At 36.3% G+C, this 21,762-nt stretch overlaps 1 protein-coding gene across 1 annotated transcript; it reads right to left on the bottom strand.

Moving 5' to 3' along the window:
* Window positions 1–19,639: 19,639 nt before the first annotated feature.
* Window positions 19,640–21,545, bottom strand: LOC145030245 (uncharacterized). Its single transcript, XM_078978645.1, has 7 exons — window positions 21,516–21,545; window positions 21,300–21,371; window positions 21,136–21,242; window positions 20,819–21,071; window positions 20,572–20,751; window positions 19,890–20,045; window positions 19,640–19,807 (listed from the first exon to the last, which is right to left on the bottom strand). Exons 1-7 carry the CDS (start codon window positions 21,543–21,545, stop codon window positions 19,640–19,642), a joined length of 966 nt encoding a protein of 321 aa, XP_078834771.1.
* Window positions 21,546–21,762: the final 217 nt, after the last annotated feature.

Genomic DNA, 21,762 nt, shown 5'->3' with positions numbered 1-21,762 from the left:
TTCGGTTTTCAGAACATACATCCGAACAACCCAAACTGAATTTAAATCAAATCCGAACCAAGCATATTACAATTCGATTGGATAGGTTTTTACAATTCGGTTTTCAAGTGACAAAATATTTAGAACTTATATAACTTGAATGTTAGATAACTTTAAACAAAAATAAATTGTTTAGTTTTGAAATAAAATTTATGAACAACCGTTAAGAGAAATATGTAATCATTTAATATTCTCTGGATAAAAACATTTGAGAAGTATATGTTTAGGTTTTTTATTGGGTAATACATTTGAATATATTTAAAAACAATTTATACTTAATAAAGAATTCAAAGAAGTATACTAAAAACAAAAAATAAATGTAAATAAACAAATGATAAATAGTTATTCGGTTTTTTTGGACTATTTGAATTTTATTTTAATTATAAACCAGAACTAATCCGAAACCCAAAATATTAACTTGGTTTTGCTAAAAATCAATCCAAAATCCAATTATCCGGACCAAATAATGTAATCCAAATTGTTAAATTGCACATTATTTAAATAGTGAACAAATGTATTCAAGTTTATAATAAATCTCTCTCTCTCTCTTTATATATACATGTTAGCTGAAATTACAAACACATAACAAAAGTGAGTCATGTATTATAAGTTTATAATAAATCTATATGTATATAGGCATATCTTTTATAAAGAAAGTTATCTAAATCAATATGTTGCAAGATAAATCATTTATCCATTACCACACTAATTTGATTTTTTTTTCTACTTACCCCACATCGTTTCACACATATATCTAACATTTTTATATTTCCCATATTTAATTTTAATAATATGATTCTCTTATCCTTCAATTATAATCATAGTGTGGCTTTTGAAAGTCTATTATTATTATCATTTAGTAGTAGTTGATTTATCATAAAATCATGTTTTTATCTAAAAATTTGACAAATTCTGCTATTTGATTTCGACCTTTCGAAGTATTGAAAGTTATAATTATTTTATGCTAATAATCAAGTTATTGAGTTGCATGAACATTCTCTTAATTGCTTGAATCATATAGTTTTGTGAAAACAATATTGTATGCCTAGTATTAGTGAACATTAACCTAATGCTAACTAGAAAATAAGTAAATTAATGTGTAAGCATGTGTGATGAACAACCATACATGAGTTGATTGAATTACAAAATTTAGTTAACTGATATTACAAGTCTTACTTGATGCGAATTTAATGCTAGGAAACTTGTTAGTTTAATCAATTGGCCATTGTTTGAATTAACCTATTTGCTAAGGATTAGTAATAGTGAACATGAACCTAATCACATTATAAATCAGTAGCCAATGATATATTAATCTGTTGCATTGCCATGAAATCAACCATAGGAATAAATGAATCGAATCTGAACAGAAGTCTATTTTATCATTGAATATAGTTACCTTCTATTCTATTTAGTTGTTAATTGTTTTGTTTAAGTGTTATTTGATTATTTAAGTTTATAGTCTTGAACAACTAGAGAAAACCATCTTTTATTACTTGTTTTTATTTAGGTAATTCTATTATTTAATCTTAATTATTACCGTTCCTTGTGTTCGATACCCTACTTGCCTGAACTATATTGTTAATCGATAGGTACACTGCCTTTCGTGTGTTTATTTAGTGTTTAAATTAGTACGATTAAAACTAGTGCATTACACACACATCAGATAGAGATCCAAAGACTTGGTCTCTAGCTTATTTTAGAATTCACCATTCATCATGTGAACATGTGGAGAATGGCTTTTCAGAGAGCTTTAATAGTGTCATTTTGGATGCTAGGAAGAAACCTATTATTAGCATGTTGGAGGGCATTCGTATATATGTCATGCAAAGGATGGTCAGTATGAAACTCACAGGTTAAGGATGGAATCGTTATTCTCTTTGGCCAAACATCAGAACAAGATTGAATATTCTCCAAAATGAGCAAAGGTATGCACACTTTTTTCAAACACAACTTACCTCTTTCAACTCTAAAATTTTCATTACTTTATGTAGGCATTGGCAGGTTGTGTCTTGTAGGAGTATGAAGTTGGAAACAAGAAAAATGGATGAGTCATAAATTGTCGATGTCGCAAAAAAGGAATGTAGTTATAGGTTATGGCAACTAAATGGGTATGGTTGTGTTCATTCAGTAGCTACATTAGCGTTTTTAAACGTAACACCTGATGGGCCATATGTAGACCCTTTATACCTGGTAGCTTTCTTCCATAATACTTACAAAAAGTCTATTAGTGGTATGAATGGGATGAACATGTGGCCTTCAACAACCTTTACACCTCCATTTCCTGCTTTAAAAAGAAGAATGTCAGGCAAGACAACAATCAAAAAGAATAAAGGATGCTTCTGAAAGGTCTGGAAAACACACTGTTTCAAAGGGAGGGAATATGGTTTCTTATGGCATATGCAAACAGAAAGAGCACAACAAGACCACTTGCACTCAATTGCAAATTCCACCTAAAAATAATGTCACAAAAAAACAAAAAATCATCCAAACATAAGAATCAATGAATATGCAAGGGTGTTGGATCGCCAATGGAGTTAGATTAATTACACTTCTAATTGTGTGTCTGTTATGTGGATTGAACAAGGGAATTTATGTTTGCTATGTTGATGTATGTTATAAGTATCTTAACATTTGATATTTGGATGCATGTTTGTATTTATAATATGTATGGTCTTATTTATAGTATTGTGTACGGGGTATTTTAGTCATAACTTTTTTATTTGACCCAACCCATTAGGGGTATTTCATTTCTTCCAGGCAATTTTTCAAAGTGGGCAATCACAAAGACAACAAAAAAGCACTTTTCAATGTTTTCCATTTATGGGTTATAGGCAATGACAAATATGGGTATTAGAGTCTTTTCTTTTGTCCCATGTCCCCACAAACAAACACAAACATTGGGGTTCATGTTTGAATGGTATAAACAGTTTGACTGTTTCATGTGGTCCGAAGAACAAATCAACATTGAAAAGGGCTACTACTTCACGACACATGCACATTTACGTTCATAAAAGTACTCCATTTATAACAGGAACAAGTTAAGTTAATCAACATTTCATTCATGGGTTTCTGCATCTTTATATCTATTGAACAAGTTGTAACAGGATTTCCACAACTATCTAAGTACATACGAGAACCGTCATCTGTGACTACCATCAAAATACTGATCATCATAACATCATGATCACAAAAACACCAACTACTACAACCACAAACCAAAAGACAACCAATAAAACCCGTTACTAATAAGGAGAATAAACAAGATGCACATCAAAACAAAATAGAAACCTAGGATTGAAATGTTTAACCTAAAGTTCTTCTGTCATTTAAACAACCTGTAGGTTAAAACCCCCTGAACAGCAACGACAAGAACCCCAAAGACCCATTTCACTTTCTTCTCCTTCTTTTTTCCCAGAACAATGTTGACATATGACGCTTGCAATGAACTAAAATGATTCTTCAAATCAACAACCATGTTAGATAGATTGAGTTGACCTGCTCGAACATCATCGACTTCATGATTTAGGGCGTCTATCTCTCTAGTGAGGTTGCGACATAGTTCATGAAGGTCGTTTGCAATATCTTCCCTCACAAGCGACACCTCCAACTGTGTTTGCAGCAGATTGATCGACATGTCTTCATTTGTGACTCCATTCGAGACATTTTCAGCCATGTGCTGAATGTAGTTGGGTGACCAATTGTGATCTTGAGATGATCGTGAAGGCATTGTTTCTGAGATTAGTATCAAAGTTTATCGTGCAATTGGGGTAACTAGGTTATGGTTTGTACCATTTTAGGGCACAAGCTTCATATTTTATACGGAGGTGGTGAACAGTGTGAACGTGGCCTCTACGTTTCACATTCCAAAACGACGTCGTTTGGGTCCAAGACTTGAATACAATTTCGCCATGTCATCGATGATGTGTCAAATTGGGACGATGTGGCATGGTAACCGGGTATAATAAGTTAAAGGGACTAAATTGCTAGGTTGCAACACAATTCGTTCCCTCATAAAGCCACTAAAAAGTTTAGCAACTAAAAAGGTAAACCCTAGAAAGTTCATAGGTCATATGTGTCATTTTCCCTTTTGCAAATTGCAAACATGAAATTCCCAAAATTGTATAAATCAACATGATAAGACCAAAACATGATATGTTAATGTGTGATAGCTTAAAAAACGAAAAACAAGACCGCAACATTTTAGAAGTTTGAATTTGAATGCAATACGGTTTTAAGATAATTTAAAGCAACAAGATGCCATTTTAATCCAAAGAGAACTACATAACTCAATTTAAGAAAAAAAATCACTTGAAATCATATTCCTTTTACTTTAAAAATGTCAAAGTAGAAAGCTATAATCCACTTACATTTCAAAGTTTATTGTTATTTTATAAGTTTTTAAAACTATAAGTCGGATGCATAATACACAAAACAATGTTTTTTTCTAAAAATCGATAACATAAGCCTCACACAAATTGTGTGTTATTAATATCTAATAATCAAGAAAACAATTTGTTTTAAGAAATTTTAAATTAACATGTTATAATAAAAAGTAGGCTTGTATAATCTATGAAAAATTCAAAATATATTGGTTTTTAATAATTTTTAGAAAATGAAAATATAAGATGTGTTAATACACTAACCAACAATGTACACTGGAAAATGAAACTCGTTTTACTGAAGTGGATATAGAATTGATAATCATTATCACAACAAACATAGACAACAAAGGTAAATCAGCAAACCGTATGAAGAAGTTTGTGGAGCTTCAGCAAACCTCGACAAAAACATGATACTCTATTTTTGGATTTTGACTTTTGTTTTATTTTTGTAGACATTTCAATATAATAATTAACACAAATTATCTTTATGTTATTTTATCTTTTTTTTTTTTTTTTTTGTCGACTTTTTTTTATAATTATATGTGTATTTTTATATGGTCTCTTCATAATCTAGTTATGGAATGATCTGCCAACAACTAGTGACTTTTATGGTTTTATCATTTCTCGCTTTCGTCTATATATATTATTTATTATTATTATCAGTATTATTATCATAAAAGACAACATATTAAACCTTAATTAATTTTCTTTTCTAAAACCAACCTTATATTTTTCTATTTTTCCAAATTGGTCTTCTTATGTATTATCATGTTTACAGTAATTTTGGTTGAAAAAAGTTTTTTTCATAGAAAACGCTTAACTCTTTTATCCGAAAAATTGTCAATGCAAGTGTTTTTCCGTAATTGTTATTATTATTATTATTTATTTTTATTTTTTTGTATATAACTAGAAGATTTTTGATAAACCTGTTAAAGTTACCAAATCTAAAAAAAAGTTCAATGTCCATTTTAGAATAAAAAATTTAGATGTTTAATCCAGAAAACCCCAATACATGATGAGGTCTATTATTATTATTATTATTTCAAAAGTTTCAAAATAGTCCCACTCACTTAGATCATAAAAGATATTCATGTCTACCAAGTAGTAATTGCTATTTATTTGTTTTACCTATCCAACTCCAATCATATGCATCGATTGCTTCTGAAGTCAATATGCAAAAAGAAATAGACATAGACATACGACCCGACCTGCAATAACTTCTTAAAAACACGAACTTAATATGACTTTATTTCAGTAACGGTGATCTTAGACAGAGCTTATGAAGTTAAGTATGCCGAGTTTCAACAAAATATCGTATGATTAATAATGATATAGTCACGATCTTGTCTTTTGAATAACTCTTTGTAACTCAAAGATGGTTTATTATATGTTTTATATTTATCACATAAGAACTGATATGAACATAATCAAAGTTATGAGCAAAAACAAGACTCAAAATTATAAAATTGTGCTTATGTTTCCCTATGTATAATTGAGCCAGGTTTCAAGATTTAATGGGGTTAACTTGAATCTCACCTTTTCAAGTTTCATAAGTAACAAAACAAAGGACACCTACAACTTTTTATCAAGATCCGAACACTATCTAATCAACAAAAATATAATGGTGACACCAAAATGTAGCATGCGGCAATTGTACGTAGTACATGGTCATCGTCATAGTACTTGACTTGAAAAAGTTTTCTTCAAGAAAGATGATTTGTACCAAAAGAACATCTTTTCTAATCCAAAAACTTTTGGTGAGATATAAACATCATGGAGGTTATCTACTTACTTGTAAGCATCTCTTGTTTTAAAGGTTTCACTGCTATAGTTAAGATATGTTAGAGAGAGAAATCAACAGGACATAAGTGTAATTTCTAAAATATGGATGCATATGATATTGTTTATCATCCTCAACTAATAGTAATTTATAATTTATAAAGTTAAATTGTTAACATCAAATACATAAATTAAAAAAATAAAAAATAAAAAACCAACTATAATGATGATGTCAAAAATGAGGATGACATGATGAATGGAGGGGTATATGGGGCATCTAATGATTAGCCATCACTTTATTATATGCATGTTACACCCTACATTGGCAGCTAGGTTGTGATTGGGACCATATCCATATTTCACTTTTCCCCCCTTTTTTCTTTCTAAATGAATATATTATTTTCTCTTCCACATAGTAACGAAAGTAGATAATGCAAGATCTTAATTCGATTCAAATATGAAAAATCCATTTTTTTCCAATAAAAAACATAAATATTTTAGAAGTTTTGTTGTCTGGTTGCTGATATTGTAGTTACAATCTATGGGCATATTAAAGATAAAATATAGTATAGTATAAAAATGTACGAATCAATTTGACCATATAACAATTTTCTCATGTATTTCTTTTTTTTTTTTTCTTTGGAACGTCAAAAATATATCGAAAAACCCTAGCAACGTGTTAGGGAAAACATGAGAATTACATTGTTTATGACCTGAATTGGGTTTTAAAGCCGACATAGCCAATTAATCTTTAACTTTGTACTCTTATTATAAACCTAAAAATACCAATGAGCCACTAAATAAAACATTATGGTCTTCTTTTGTTAATTTGTCCTTTTCAAATATCATATTGTTATGAAACTTCCAAATCGTCCAATATGTCGTAAGAATCACTGCATCAAGACGTTTGTTCTGCAAAATAGTTAGCCTTAGTTGATTTATCCAAACAATATACTCAGTGTAGTTGGTGATGTTTGACATGTCAATAGCCCACAAACTGAAAAAGAACAAGCGAAGAACTTATGCTCCAATGTTTCAATGGCCGAATCAAGTCGCACAAAAGAGTGAATCCAAGCCTATGCCTCGTTTGTCAAGATTCAACTTGACTTGAAGTTTGTCCAATTTTATTCTCCATGCCAAAATAGTAACTTTAACGGGGGTAAAGTTATTCCTTCTAGTAGGTAAATCATCAAGAAGAAGCATGTTTTTTATCAATCAACGTCTTGTCTTGCGTAAAAGACCATGTACTCCCCACTAATATGTAACTCCTTCCTCTACCTATAGTTGATTCATTGGCTCAAAGTATCGTCAAAGGTCAACCTAGATTTGTGATTGATTGTCTATTGAGTGTCTAAAACACAAAAGACAATCAGAATAATAAAAGGTGCTGCTAATAAGACACCCCTTAGATACCCTATAATCATTTTTATAAAAAGTCAACCTATAATCAACTTCTTGTAATCATCTTTTTCGGAAAACAATGCAATTTCAACCAATAAAAATATTTCAAACATTAATTAGGGTTGTCTAAATGGTAAAATAGGATATCTTTTTAGCCAACCCCATAATAAATTGATTCTAACCGAAATACGAGATCGGTAACATTATAAATTTGAATTTGTTATTTGATCATTTTTTGTATCAAATTTATCTTTTTTCATTATCATTTTAAAATTTTAACCTTTTTATTCATTTATGTTACTTAATATATATATTTTTTAATCAAACATCAATTTTTTAACATCTTTGTTCATAATCCTATATACCCATTAACAATATTTATTTAAAATAAATAGACCAAACTCACTTTTTCATTAAAAGGCGAACTACGAGATTGGAACTTGCAATAAAACAACCAAAGAAACATTTATGTCAACATAATAACTTAAACTTATTATAATAGATAGGATGTTAAACATTTATGTTAAGACCTATGTCACAGGCTCGCAACAAGATATTGGAAAAGATGAAATACAGACCCATTTACTTTTTTCTTTTTTTTTTTTTTTTTTTTTTTTTTTTTTTTTTTTTTGTGGGTTTATTCTTAAAAGGAAGATGGGCCTGGCTTTGACCTTCCACAGCCACGTTTCAAAAGGCCTATTAATGGAAATACTAACGCTAGATGAGTAGATGGCCGTTCTTTTTTCCGTTCTTGAAAGGCTTGCAACTTGCAAGTAAGATATGACCCGATAATTCCCATAAAAACAATGATTTTATTATTATTATTATTATAAGGATAGAATCATAGAAGTATGTGCTTACGTGTCAAACGAATTCATGGCAATTCATGTGTTTACGGGCTTATCGCATGGCAAGGAGTAATCGGTTTATACTTCAAAATCTCCAAAAATACATTTTAAACCTAAAAAGGTACATCTTATACCCCTGGAGAGCTAGGACATAACTTCGGGAACCTTTTAAATCTATTCGAGAAAGTTTGATGACCAACCGTAACATTAACTATCTTTTTTAGTCGCATTTTTTGTCGCTAAAACTAACATTGTTAGTCTTTTATCGTGTAAGAAACAAATTATTATTATTATTATTTTTTTTTAGCTTTTTATGATTTTATATTAGATCATCCATAATCTACAATTTAATTGAAGAGTTAAATCAGGACCGGTTCAAAAGATGAAGTGGGCTCATGACGAAAAAAATAGGCTCCCAAAGTCATAAATATAATAAAAAATAAGTAAAAAAAACACAGTGTTATAAAATTCACTATTAGTATTAAAAAACACAAATATGATCAAAACATTATAAATAATTTAAAGAAAAATATTTCTCATGACATTTTTAGATAATTTACTTTTTTTTTCTTTATATAAATTTATCATACATTCTATAAATTTTAGACCATTAGAGACACGGATCTTAGGCAACCGCCCATGTTGCCCACCGTCAGCATTGGAGCGTTGGACCTAAGTTAAATGAGGTTGCATATCATTGAAATTCAATGGATTAAATTAACCCTATTACGGGATGTCATGTTGAATGATCAAATGAATTAAATTAACCCTACCATTATAGTATGTTATATTACATTCAGTGGATATGGAGTTAATAGTCATGAAACTCTTTAATATGAAAAAAGAAAACCTTTTAATTACTAAATATATGTTTTATTAAATTTTGTAGAGTTTAATGCATTATAAAAAAACTTTGATAGAATTGAATGGAGAGTAGAATAATAATATGTCAATTCAGTAAACTCGAGTTTAATATAAAAAGCATCAATTTTCTCTATATGATCATCAAACATTTTTGAGCATTTATGACCGGTAGGTATGAATATTTTTAGTGGCTCAAACATATAAATTAACAGTGGCATCAAAATCTATCAAGGCTTAATTAGGAGTGAAAAAAGAACAAATAGATAGAGCATAAATTTAGGTCACATATTACCCTCAAGATCTAATGTTGAGCTCTACCATCATTTATAGTTTAGTTTATCTTGTGACCAAACATACAATTTTTTATGTTGTTAATATTGTTATCCACTTTGTTTTCATGTCTCAGTTTCCTCATAGTGATCTTGTTTCATCCTTCCTTATAAAAAGCTCAACCGTCTGTCGCATATTTGCGCGCCTTATATGTTGATGATATGATTACTATTAGTAATAATTTTTATGGAATTGAAGCATTAACGTCTAATTAGCATCTTGTTCAAGATAAAGGACCTAAATTTGTTTAAATAGTTTTCGGGTTTAAAATTATTTTCTATCCAAAAGGTTATCTTATTTCCCTATGTAATGTGTATCGTAAATATTGTTAGCCATTTCATGCATCTCCTACTACACTTCAATGGGTATCTTTCTTCGGCGGTGTATATCATCTTTGGGGCACCATATTTCAAAGCATACTACTATCTCCATATCTTATTGAATGCCCCGTTCCTGGTATGCAATTATTTATTTCATCAAGTATTTATTTTTGAGCTACTCAACGAGTTGGTATCCCTAACTCGTCGAGTAGATGCCAGAAAGGACGCTGGGTTTAAAGAGTCTACTCGGCTAGTAGGAGGATTATGTCCCCTTTTTCGATTATGTCAGGACTCGGCAAGTCTGAGGACGACTCGACGAGTCAGTTCGACAAATCGCGATGACAAGTAGCTTGGGAACTCAACGAGTCATGGGTGACTCAACGAGTCGAGTCATGATTTCCAGGGTTCTGAGTTCTAGGATTCGACGAGTTACAAGGTTGACTCTGCGAGTTTGGTCAACTTGGAAGGTTGACCTTGTTTAGGATGTTGACTTTGACCAGGGTTAAAATGATCATTTTATCATAAGAATAGTTATCAGTTTTTGACTAAGTATCATTATGGAATTTATAGCTAGAGAGTTACCGGAGCAGCAAACATGGATTCCTCATTTAGGTTTTCGGCAGTCAGTCATACGAGGTGAGTTTTCCCTTTAATAGGAACGGGCCTAAGGAGCCAAGGCCAACCTGTAGCATGTTATGTTAGTTGTTAAGTGTGGGCGGGACCCGTATCTCCTAGTTAGCCGAGTATGGGCGGGGCCCGTATCTCATAGCTGAGTTGATTATGATATATGTATGAATGATATATTAGTTATACTTGTTGTCTTTGTGATACTTGTATATTTGTCTAGCAGTCAAGTGTGGGCATGGCCCGTATCTCGAAGTGGCTGAGTATGGGCGGGGCCCGTAACTTAGAGATAATGGAGTGTGGGTGGGGCCCGTATCTCCTAGTTAGTGGAGTGTAGGCAGGGCCCGTATCTCCATGATTGTGGGTGGGGCCCGTATCTCGTAGTTGTATGTTATATGTGTATGGTATGTGGTAGTTTGGGGGAGCTCACTAAGCTTCATGCTTACAGTTTTCAGTTTTGGTTTCAGTTACTTCCACTAGCAACTGGATCGCATGGCACACCCCACAATCTTATCCTGGGAGTTCACTCTGATGATTTGTTATGAGATTTTTATTTGTGACATATACTATAATGTTTTATGATACATGATTCACGATTTTACGTAACTTTGGATGATTTATGATTTTAATAATGGTTTGAAAACGAAATTTTTGGTCCGTATTTTTGGGAAGTTTCAAGTTGTTATCAGAGCCTTGGTTTGATGGATTTGTGCACACTCTCGGGTGTGTCCGAACTCAAACTAAGCAAGGGGTATAAAATTTTAAAAAGAAAATCATTTTTACAAAAGGATTTGGAAAAAAAATGAAAAGAGAAAAAGGGTATGGTGCATGCAATCAGCTGAGCTCAAGTAAGTACTCCCAAATTACCCATACAAGTTTATGTTATGATATGTTTATCAGCTTTATGAGAATTGCATGCTAGATTAGGACTAAGGATCTAGGAAAGACACCTTATGTGCCTGTTATTTGTGTATCAACTTTATGAGAAATGCATGCTAGTACAAATCATTCAGTATGATAGACAGAGTAGTATATGCTTGATTATGTGTACTCAATGCCCGAATGTTGCTTGCTTTGTGCTTTTAGGAGTTCTAGTTGTCTTTCATTAACTAGTAAACGAATATGTTAAGTTACATATTGTAAGGACTAAATAATTTCAGAAGGTTAGGTCTAGATCTATTTCATACCTCTCGTTTGAGTCTAACCGTTATAGGGTACGATCTCTCATTTAAAGAATTATCTAGTCTGAGTGATATGTAATAGTATATGTGATCTAGTTATGGGAAGATAGCAGGAACTTATTATGCAGCTGATGGCTGAGAGTGGGGTGGTGATCACCCTATGGCTAGCTTAGGATAAGAGTATCACGTGAAACAGTAGTAGTAGAAGGGACTTGGTGGAATCGAGGCAGTTCTTGAGGAAAGTACGGATAGATGTGGAAGGTAGTATGGGCTCGTACTACTGAAAGCAAAGGATCTGTACTCGAATCAAGGAAGGATGAGATAAAGCCATGGAACTTGTAGTGTTTGTGCCCCCCCCCTCTTGAGTTTTGATAGTATTCTGATGTTTTTTTTTTCCAGAATGGTGGTTTTACGTCCTAGGCCAGCAGTTGGCAGTTTAGGTAAGGGATCAGGCTCATGCTCTGGAGCTGAGCAGTTGGATGAGTAGACCAGGTAGTTCATCTCCTCGGATATTATGTGCAACATACTTAAGCAGACGCCTATGATCTTCGGTACAATCAAGGAGGGTATTATGGAGCTTATGGAAGAGCGGTTTAGTGCTTTCCGTACTAAGATGGTGACCATGATGGGGTCGCTCACACTCACTTTCCGGGAGTTCAGGGCATGTGGAGCTCCCGAATATTATGGGGATCGGGACCCCATTACGAATAATAGATGGTTGGCGGATGTCGCCAATGCATTCCACACCAGCAGGTGTCCTGAGGGGGACAAGGTTAGACTTGTCTCCTATCTTCTGAAGGACAGGGCACGTGATTGGTAAGAGGAGGATGGGAGAGCCATTGGTGATGATACAGTGTTGTATGCGATGACCTGGAGTGATTTCATGACCAGGTTTTGGGGCCGAGTTTGCACCTATGATTGAGGTGCAACAGCTAGCGAGGGAGTTCCAGGATCTTGATCAGACTACCGAGACTGTGGCAGAGATCACCACCAAGTTACGGGAGAGGGCCATTCTCGTTCCACAGTATGTGGCGGACGAGTAGATGAAAAAGGCCCGATATCATGAGATGTTGCGGAGTGATATCGGCCAGTTTATGAGGCGCTCCAGCTGCAAGATGCTTGAGGATATGATTGTGAGGGCTCATGAGAGAGAGAGAGAGAGAGATTGATTTACAGATGGAGAGGAAGAGGAAGCGAGAGTCGGTATCTGGCATGGAGGGATCAAGCAAGAAGCCCAAGAAAGATTCCTGAGGGATGGGCCAGCAGGGCCGAGGCCACTGTGGCAAGTTTGGCAGGTCGTAGGAGGGGACGTGCAGGGCGGGGAGTTCAGGCTGCTTCAAATGCGGCCGAACCGGGCATGTGAGTAAGGATTGTACTGATGCTTCTACCACCACATTATCTGATCTGATTTGCTTCTAGTGCAATCAGAGGGGCCATAAGAGGTCCCAGTGTCCGACTTTAGCAGTAGCAGGGAAGGTGGTGGCACCTACCCCTATTACATTGAGGATTACAGACAACCGTTAGGGCCAGGCTGAGATGCCAGTGGCGAAGACCAGAGCCTTCCAGTTGACAGTAGAGGAGGCACGTGCAGCTCCTAATGTGGTTACGGGTATGTATCTTCTCCATTATCTCTTATTTATTTCTGATTATTGCTTATCTTTATGTGTTTTGTTATAGGATCGTTCTTAGTGAACGGCATATCAGCTATAATATTGTTTGATTCGAGGGCTACCCGATCTTTTGTGTCGCTCTCACTTAGCAAGCGATTTAGTAGAGCTCCGGGGAAGATGGATTGCCCACTTGATGTAGAGATAGCAGATGATAAGACTATCAGAGTCGCGAGGGTTCATAGGGGATGTACACTACGGATATTCGACGAGCAGTTCTCAGTGGACTTGGTTACTATTCCCATGTGAGGGAATAAGGTTATTATGGGTATGGATTGGTTGAGCCCCAACAGGGCGGTGATTGATGTGAGTTGTAGCTAGTGAGGGTTTGCACTCCTAGTAGGGAGAGTTAGTGATTTAGGGACAGAGGCCACAACACGGACCGATTATCTGTTCAACGGCGAGAGCGAGGTGCTACTTTCAGTAGGGTTGTGCAGGATACGTCGCCTATGTCATGGATACCCAGGATAAGGGTAAGGCGACAGTGGATGATGTACCAGTAGTGATAGAGTAACCAAATATATTCCCGGAGGATTTACTTGGGATACCTCCGGAGAGACAAGTTGAGTTCCAGATTGACCTGGTCCCCGGTGCGGCTCCGATAGCGAAGGCACCATATTAGTTGGCTCCTCCCTAGATGCAGGAGTTGTCTACGCAGCCATAGGAGCTACTAGACAAGGGTTTTATCAGGCCGAGCAGTTGGCCATGGGGATCCCTGATCCTATTTGTGAAGAAAAAGGATGGGTCGTACCGTATGTGCATAGATTATCGGGAGCTAAACAAGGTAATGGTGAAGAACCATTACCCTATCCCGATGATAGATGATTTGTTTGAGCAGCTTCAGGGAGCATCTTGGTTCTCCAAGAATGATCTACGATCCAGATATCACAAGATGCGGGTCAGAGATGATGATGTGTAGAAGACCACCTTTAGGACCTGCTATGGTCATTATGAGTTCATGGTGATGTCGTTTGGGCTCAACAATGCTTCGACCGCGTTCATGAACCCCATGAACCGCGTGTGCAGATCGATGCTGGATCGGTCTGTAATAGTATTCATTGAAGACATCTTGATTTACTCCAAGACTCAGGAGTCGCATGAGGAGCAACTTAGAGAGGTACTAGAGACAATGAGGAGGGAGAGTCTTTATGTGAAGTTCTCCAAGTGTGACTTCTGGTTGCTCGAGGTGCAATTCCTTGGGCACCTTGTAAACCAGAAGGGTACTTTGGTAGATCTGTCCAATATAGAGGCCATGATGTAGTGGGAGTCTCCAAGGTCTCCAACTAATATTCGAAGCTTCATGGGTCTGGCAGGGTATTACAAGATATTCATCCAGGACTTCTCTAAGATAGCAGTTTTGTTGACTCGACTGACCAAGAAGTCGGTGGTGTTTCGTTGGGGTCCTGAGTAGCAGCTAGCCTTTGAGACACTCAGGCATCGATTGTGCGAGGCGCCGATTCTCACCATGCCATAGGGAGTAGATGACTTTGTAGTCTACTGTGATACTTCGATCACAGGTATGGGAGCAGTGTTGATGCAACGAGGTCATGTGATAGCTTATGCCTTGAGATAGTTGAACACGAGGCTAACTATCCGACACATGATTTAGAGCTGGGGGTTGTGGGGATCGCCCTCAAGATTTCGTGGCATTACCTCTACAGGGTCCGGTATACCGTTTACACGAACCACAAGAGTTTGAGGTACCTCATGGATCATCCAAATCTGAACATGAGTCAACTTCGATGGTTAGACGTGGTTAAGGATTATGATTGTGAGATCCTTTACCAGCTGGGCAAGGACAACGTAGTGGCTGACGCCTTGAGTCACAAAGCGGCAGCGGTGCCGATCCGAGATATCTGTTTGAGGATGGCAATGATTACTCCACTACTAGATCAGATCCGAGAGGTGCATGTCGAGGGCCTGAAGTAGGAGCGCCGGAAGTGTGAGAGGATTACAGGCCAAGTGGCCTCCTTTTATCACGACAGCAGGGGGCTGTTAACCCTGCATGGGAGAGTCTGGGTGCCGTACTGGGGCAGAGTGTGACAAGTTTTGATGGATGAGGCCCACAAGTCCAGGTTCTCCATTAATCCGGTAGCGACGAAAATGTACCGGGATCTTTGCCCAGACTACTAGTGGCCCTGCATCAAGTGGGACATAGCTTGGTACATAGAGAGATGCCTGACCTGCAGCCGTTACACATTCCCGTGTGGAAATGAGAGGATATCACTATGGATGTCATTACTAAGCTTACCAGGACCGCACGTGGGGTGGATTCGATATAGGTCATCGTAGATCGGTTGACCAAGAGAGCTCACCTCATACCGATCCAGGAGAGCATTTCGGCCGAGAAGTTGGTTAATATTTATGTGTAGGAGGTAGTGATACGTAATGGGGTGCCTCTCTTGGTGGTGTCAGATCGAGATGTACGCTTTACTTCTAGGTTTTGGAAGTGGTTTCACAAAGAGATGGGTACTTGTCTCCACTTCAGCACCACTTTCCACCCCAGACGGACGGACAAAGTGAGAGGACGATTCAGACTCTCGAGGACATTCTTCGATCATGCGCGTTAGATTTCGAGGGCAGTTGGGATACGTAATTTTCGTTATCGAAATTTTCGTATAACAACAACTACCACTCCAGTATAGACCGACCTCCTTTCAACATGCTTTACGGGAGAAAGTGTAGGATCCCAATCTGTTGGGGTGAAGTCGGTCAGAGGGTCATGGGGAGTACGGAGATAGTACACAAGACCACGGAGCAGATTCAGCAGGTCTGGAGCAGGCTCCAGGCTGCTCAGGGTCGGCAGAAGAGTTACGCCGACAAGCGGTGTTCGGATTTGGAGTTTCAGGTGGGCGACATGGTCCTCCTGAAAGTGTCGTTCTGGATGGGTGTTATTAGGTTTCGGAAGTGGGGCAAGCTAGGCCCTAGGTTTATTGGTCCGTTTAGGGTTTTGGCCTGGGTGGGTCGGGTTGCTTTCCGGTTAGACCTTCCAGCAAAGCTCAGCCAGATCCACAACACATTCCACGTTTCCCAGCTATGCAAGTGCTTAATGGATGATTCAGAAGTGGTACTCATAAAGGATATTCAGGTTGATGACAGCTTGAATTACATAGAGAGACCAGTGGCAATTCTGGATCACAAGATGAAGGAGCTGAGGAAAAAGAGTGTCGAGCTAGTGAATGTGCAGTGGCAGCACCGCAAGGGTTTGGAGTGGATGTGGGAACTCGAGGAGGAGATGAGGGAGCACTACCCAAAGTTATTTTCAGATACAGTAGACTTCGAGGATGAATTCTAATACAAGTGGGGGATAATTGTAATGCCCCGGTCCTGGTACACAATTATTTATTTAATCAAGCATTTATTTTTGAGCTACTCGATGAGTTGGTAGCCTTAACTCATCGAGTAGATGCCAGAAAGGACGTGGGGTTTAAAGAATCTACTCGGCGAGTCCAAGCATGGACTCGACGAGTAGGTATTCCAAGAGGAAACCCTATTTGCAGGTTTTTGCACCGTATTTAATCCACTTAAACCCCCTTTGGGGCTCCCTTACCAGCCTCACTGCCTTCCAGAAACCCTAATCCGATTGAGAGCTTCAACCTTGAAACTTAGAGTGTGTTTTTGTGTTTTTGAAGATAGTTGGAAGATCTTGGAGCTAGAAAGATTGTGGAAGAGGAACAAGATCCAGGAGTACATTCATCTTTGGCAGCTTTCTGAGGTAAAAAGCTCTTAGCTTGATAACCTATAGCTTAGATCTCCTTTAATGTTGATTTGTGAGTCTTTTTGACCCTTTTGAGTAGGATAAGTGCTTATCATGGGTTGTATGCTAAGCAATCCCTCTTTCCTATAATATTTAGCCTCTAGAGTCATAAAAGGAGTATTGAATCCGTTTTCATGCAAGCCATGGTCATGTTCATGGAAGTAGGTTGTTATAAATTGAGTTTGGGTCCATATGAGGTGTGCAAAGCCATCAAGTCTCCAACTTTATAGAAATGGACCATGGAAATAACCTAGATCGATATTTTGGAATTATAGAAGTGTGAAACCAGTTAACTAGGTTAGATCTGCAAGGGACTCGACCAGTTCATAAGGGAACTCGGCGAGTCCGATGAAGAAACCTCGATGATGTTCATAGGACTCGGCGAGTAGGAGGATCTTGTCCCTTTTTTTGATTATGCCAGGACTCGACAAGTCTGAGGATGAATCGATGAGTCAATTCGACAAATCGTGATGACAAGTAGGTTGGGAACTTGACGAGTCATGGGGTGACTCGGCTAGTCGAGTCACGATTTCCAGGGTTCTGAGTTCTAAGACTCGGCGAGTCACAAGGCTGACTCAGCGAGTTTGGTCAACTTGGAAGGTTGACCTTTTCTAGGATGTTGACTTTGACCAGGGGTAAAATGGTCATTTTACCCTAAGAATAGTTATCAGTTTCTGACTAAGTGTCATTATGGAATTTATAGCCGGAGAGTTACCGGAGCAGCAAACAAGGATTCATCGCTCAGGTTTTTAGCAGTCAGTCATACGAGGTGAGTTTCCCCTTCAGCAGGAACGAGTCTAAGGTGCCAAGACTGAGCCATAGCATGTTATGTCAGTAGCTGAGTATGGGCGGGGCCCATATCTCATAGCTGAGTTGATTATGATATATATCTGAATGATAGATTCGTTATACTTGTTGTCTGTATGATACTTGTATGTTTGTCTAGCGGTCGAGTGTGGGTGGGGCCCGTATCTCGAAGTTGCTGAGTGTGGGCAGGGACCGTAACTTAGAGATAGCGGAGTGTGGGTGGGGCTCGTATCTCCTAGTTAGCGGAGTGTAGGCGGGCCCCGTATCTCCATGAGTGTGGGTGGGGCCCATATCTCCTAGTTTCATGTTATATGTGTATGATATGTGGTAGTTTGGCGGAGCTCACTAAAGCTTCATGTTTACAATTTTAGGTTTTGGTTTTAGTTACTTCCACTAGGAAAGGGAAGGGCTCGGGATGATCGCATGGCACTCTCCACAGTCTTAGCCTAGGAGTTCACTCTAATGATTTTTTATGAGATTTTCATTTGTGACAGATACTATGATGTTTTATGCAGGGCCGGTCCAAACGGTGGGCAACCCGGGCAACCGCCCAGAGCCCACATCTTTTGGGGGCTCAAAATGTATGGGCTATGTAGTTTATATATATAAAAAATTATTATCTAAATAATTTCTAGGGCCTAAAGTTCGTTCAAACTCAAACTAGCTCAAAAGATAAACAATTTGGCTTGTTTGTTATTGTTAATTCAACGCGTTTATAGTGAAAAATAAATGACATTTTTTTTATTCTTTATTATATTTATCTTTAAGGGGCCCTTTTTTTTTCTTTTCGCACTGGGCCTCATATATGTTTGGACCGGCCCTGGTTTTATGATACATGATTCACGATTTTACATATGACTTTGGATGATTTATGATTTTAATAATTGTTTGAAAACAAAATTTTTGGTCCGTATTTTTGGGATGTTTCATCTTACTTGGAGTTGTATGGATACTTTTATGCATATGATGGTCTTGATCCCACTGAACAATCTTATCTGTATGCATGTTCCTCTTAATCATCACACCCCTATGTATTGTGACAACAGAAGTAACATATTCTAATTAATTGTTCATGAGAACACAAAGCATTTTAAGATCGATTGTCATTTTAGTGTTATCGATCGGCTAAAGGTTGGGACAATTACCTTATATATAGTGTATGTTCCTTCTTCCATGCAACTTGCGGACTTACCAAGTATGATTAATTTCATTTTTCATTTTTGTTTTCCTTGTAAATTAACAAACTATCTATGCTTTTTCGGTTCATATTGTGCGTTTAAGGGAGAATGTTAGAATAATGAGAGCATCATTTTGTTAAATGAACATATTCAAGGATATATTGGGTAGTTTTTCAAATGTGTATTTTCCTTATACTTTAACTTGTAGGTTAATTCTCCTTTTCTTGTAGTATCGTACGCAAAATTTCAATTAAGTTGCCATGGTAACTTCTTTCCAAGGATTTGAATAATTATATTCATCTTTTTCAATTGAGTGGATAGTGATCATTCTAACTTAAATATTTAGACCAACAACACCATAATTAGTGAGCTAAAACCAAAATATAACAACCCCACTACATTCATACAAATCTTCAAAAATCAATAAACCAACGACATCAGGATAAATTTATGATGCATCAATCAGTAGTCAACTCTAAGATATCTCTCATACGGTGTTCCGGTAAGAGACTTCTTGACATCCTCCCAATTTTTAATATGTTCTGACAAGGGTCCATTGTGTATCTTTACCTGTCGGCTACTTAATTCCATTCGGGGTAGCTCCAAAAAGTCTTCTACTTGTATCAGTTTCTATAACAATAATAAAGTTGACTCAAGAAGAGTTCCAAGATCAACACATGGAGATGTAGAGATACAACAAGTATATACTTACATAAGGGTTCTTGACGAGATCTTCATAATACACGATGATGTGTCTTGTACTATTGAAGTAGTCAAGCGCCTTTATAGCGATTGATTCCATCTCATCCAAATCTGATTCCAACGAACTTACGTTGATCGTGGGTTTGAATTTTGACAATGTCAAAGCCTAAACATAATGAAAACCATAACATGATCATGAATGCATATGATAAATATCACAAGTATGTATTTGGTGTGTCCTTAAGGTGTGTTTGTTTCATGGATTCCTAAAAAATTTAATGGACTTGGTATTTGATTTTTTGTTGCTAAATTACGTAATTCACTTCTATCGAGGATTCTTTCATTTATGTATGAAAATTTTCATCATTCCTTTTTATTTAGTAAAAGACTAAAATACTGATTTTTATAAGAGTATCCAGTTTTATTAAATTTCATTCAAATGTTCTGCCAACCAAATGTGCAATAGATCACAATTCCTTGAAGTTTCGATTCATTTGAAAATTTTAATGTACTTTAATAGGAAATTTTGAACAAACCACTCAATATCACTCATCTGCAACGGATTCGATCCATCACAAAAATTAGACTAGCAACAACCTTTTGTTAAAAAACTAGCAAAAGAGTCATCTATAAATGTACTCGATTTTCCAATAACAAGATTCCTCATTGAAAAACATAAAAGTGTTATGTACCTCTTTAGGCGAGTGTACATGAGATACGTGCATGCCATTTAGAAGCTTCGCATGTTTATCAAATGAATTAGCAAGAATAGAAACCAATCTACGTAACATATTTCTTCTCAGGAAGAAAATAACAGAAACACCCCTCTTAGTGAAGTAATGAAGAATCTCTTTACGGTGTTCCATCAAACCCTGCATCATCAAGATTGTTTTCTGATAACATCAACATCTAATGATAAATACAAAGATCAAATATTACCTGATTAAGCATCCATTTGAATCCGATCGCTGTTGAACAACCGTTCTTGGATGAACGAGTAATCAAATCCAAACTGTAAACCCTATCGAGGGTATTAATAATCGATGAAAGATTTTGTCTCCTGTTCTTCTGACCAAATATCTCACCATTCGAGCTTATATTCCTATGATTGTTCAATAGGGTTTCAAACCAACCGCTTCCTGATCTTTGCATTGACATAATGACAAAAAATCGCACAGGGTTTCTAGTAAACCTACAAAAGGTATTTATATATTTATATACGTACCAAAAATTAGAAAAAAGTATAAAGATTATACCTGTTAAAAGGTTTGGGTTTCAGATAGTGCAAGTAAGTGTTTGAAGACCGATCAAGGACATTGTTATGATGGGATGTCTTGATTACTTGAAAGTCTACATGTTCCATCTTTTTTCCATTGTATATATGATTTGAATACATATAATATGTATAAACATAGAATACCGTTGCGCATATTAACACCAAAAACTTCAGTCCCCGCAAATACTTTTTTGGACGTTTGAGTATAATGGTATCCTATTAAATTATTCATGAAAAATGATCAATTATTATGACTATCCAGCATTAAAAGAGTAAATAAACCTTTTATGATCAATAGTCAAGAGATGAAATAACCAAAATTACTAATCAGATTCACAAAACAAACAAAAATCGAAATACCTTGCAAAACAAGTTGACGAATTTAGCCATCGTAATGATAGCCAGACACTATGTACAAAAATTTATAGAAAATTACAAATCATCGTCTTCTTAAACATGTTTAGTTTGTTGGTGAAGTTATGCCTTTGATTAGACATATGAGAGGGATTAGGATAGATGAAGCCTACACAAAGATTAATAAAAATTTCTATACTAAATCCAATAGGTCTCCCACCTAAAATTAGGATTGTATTCTATAAGTTTGTTA

The sequence above is a fragment of the Lactuca saligna genome, chromosome 2, assembly GCF_052625555.1.
Source record: "Lactuca saligna cultivar CGN05327 chromosome 2, ASM5262555v1, whole genome shotgun sequence".
In the NCBI taxonomy this organism is placed as follows: domain Eukaryota; kingdom Viridiplantae; phylum Streptophyta; class Magnoliopsida; order Asterales; family Asteraceae; genus Lactuca; species Lactuca saligna.
This window is presented reverse-complemented; position numbering and strand designations above follow the sequence as displayed.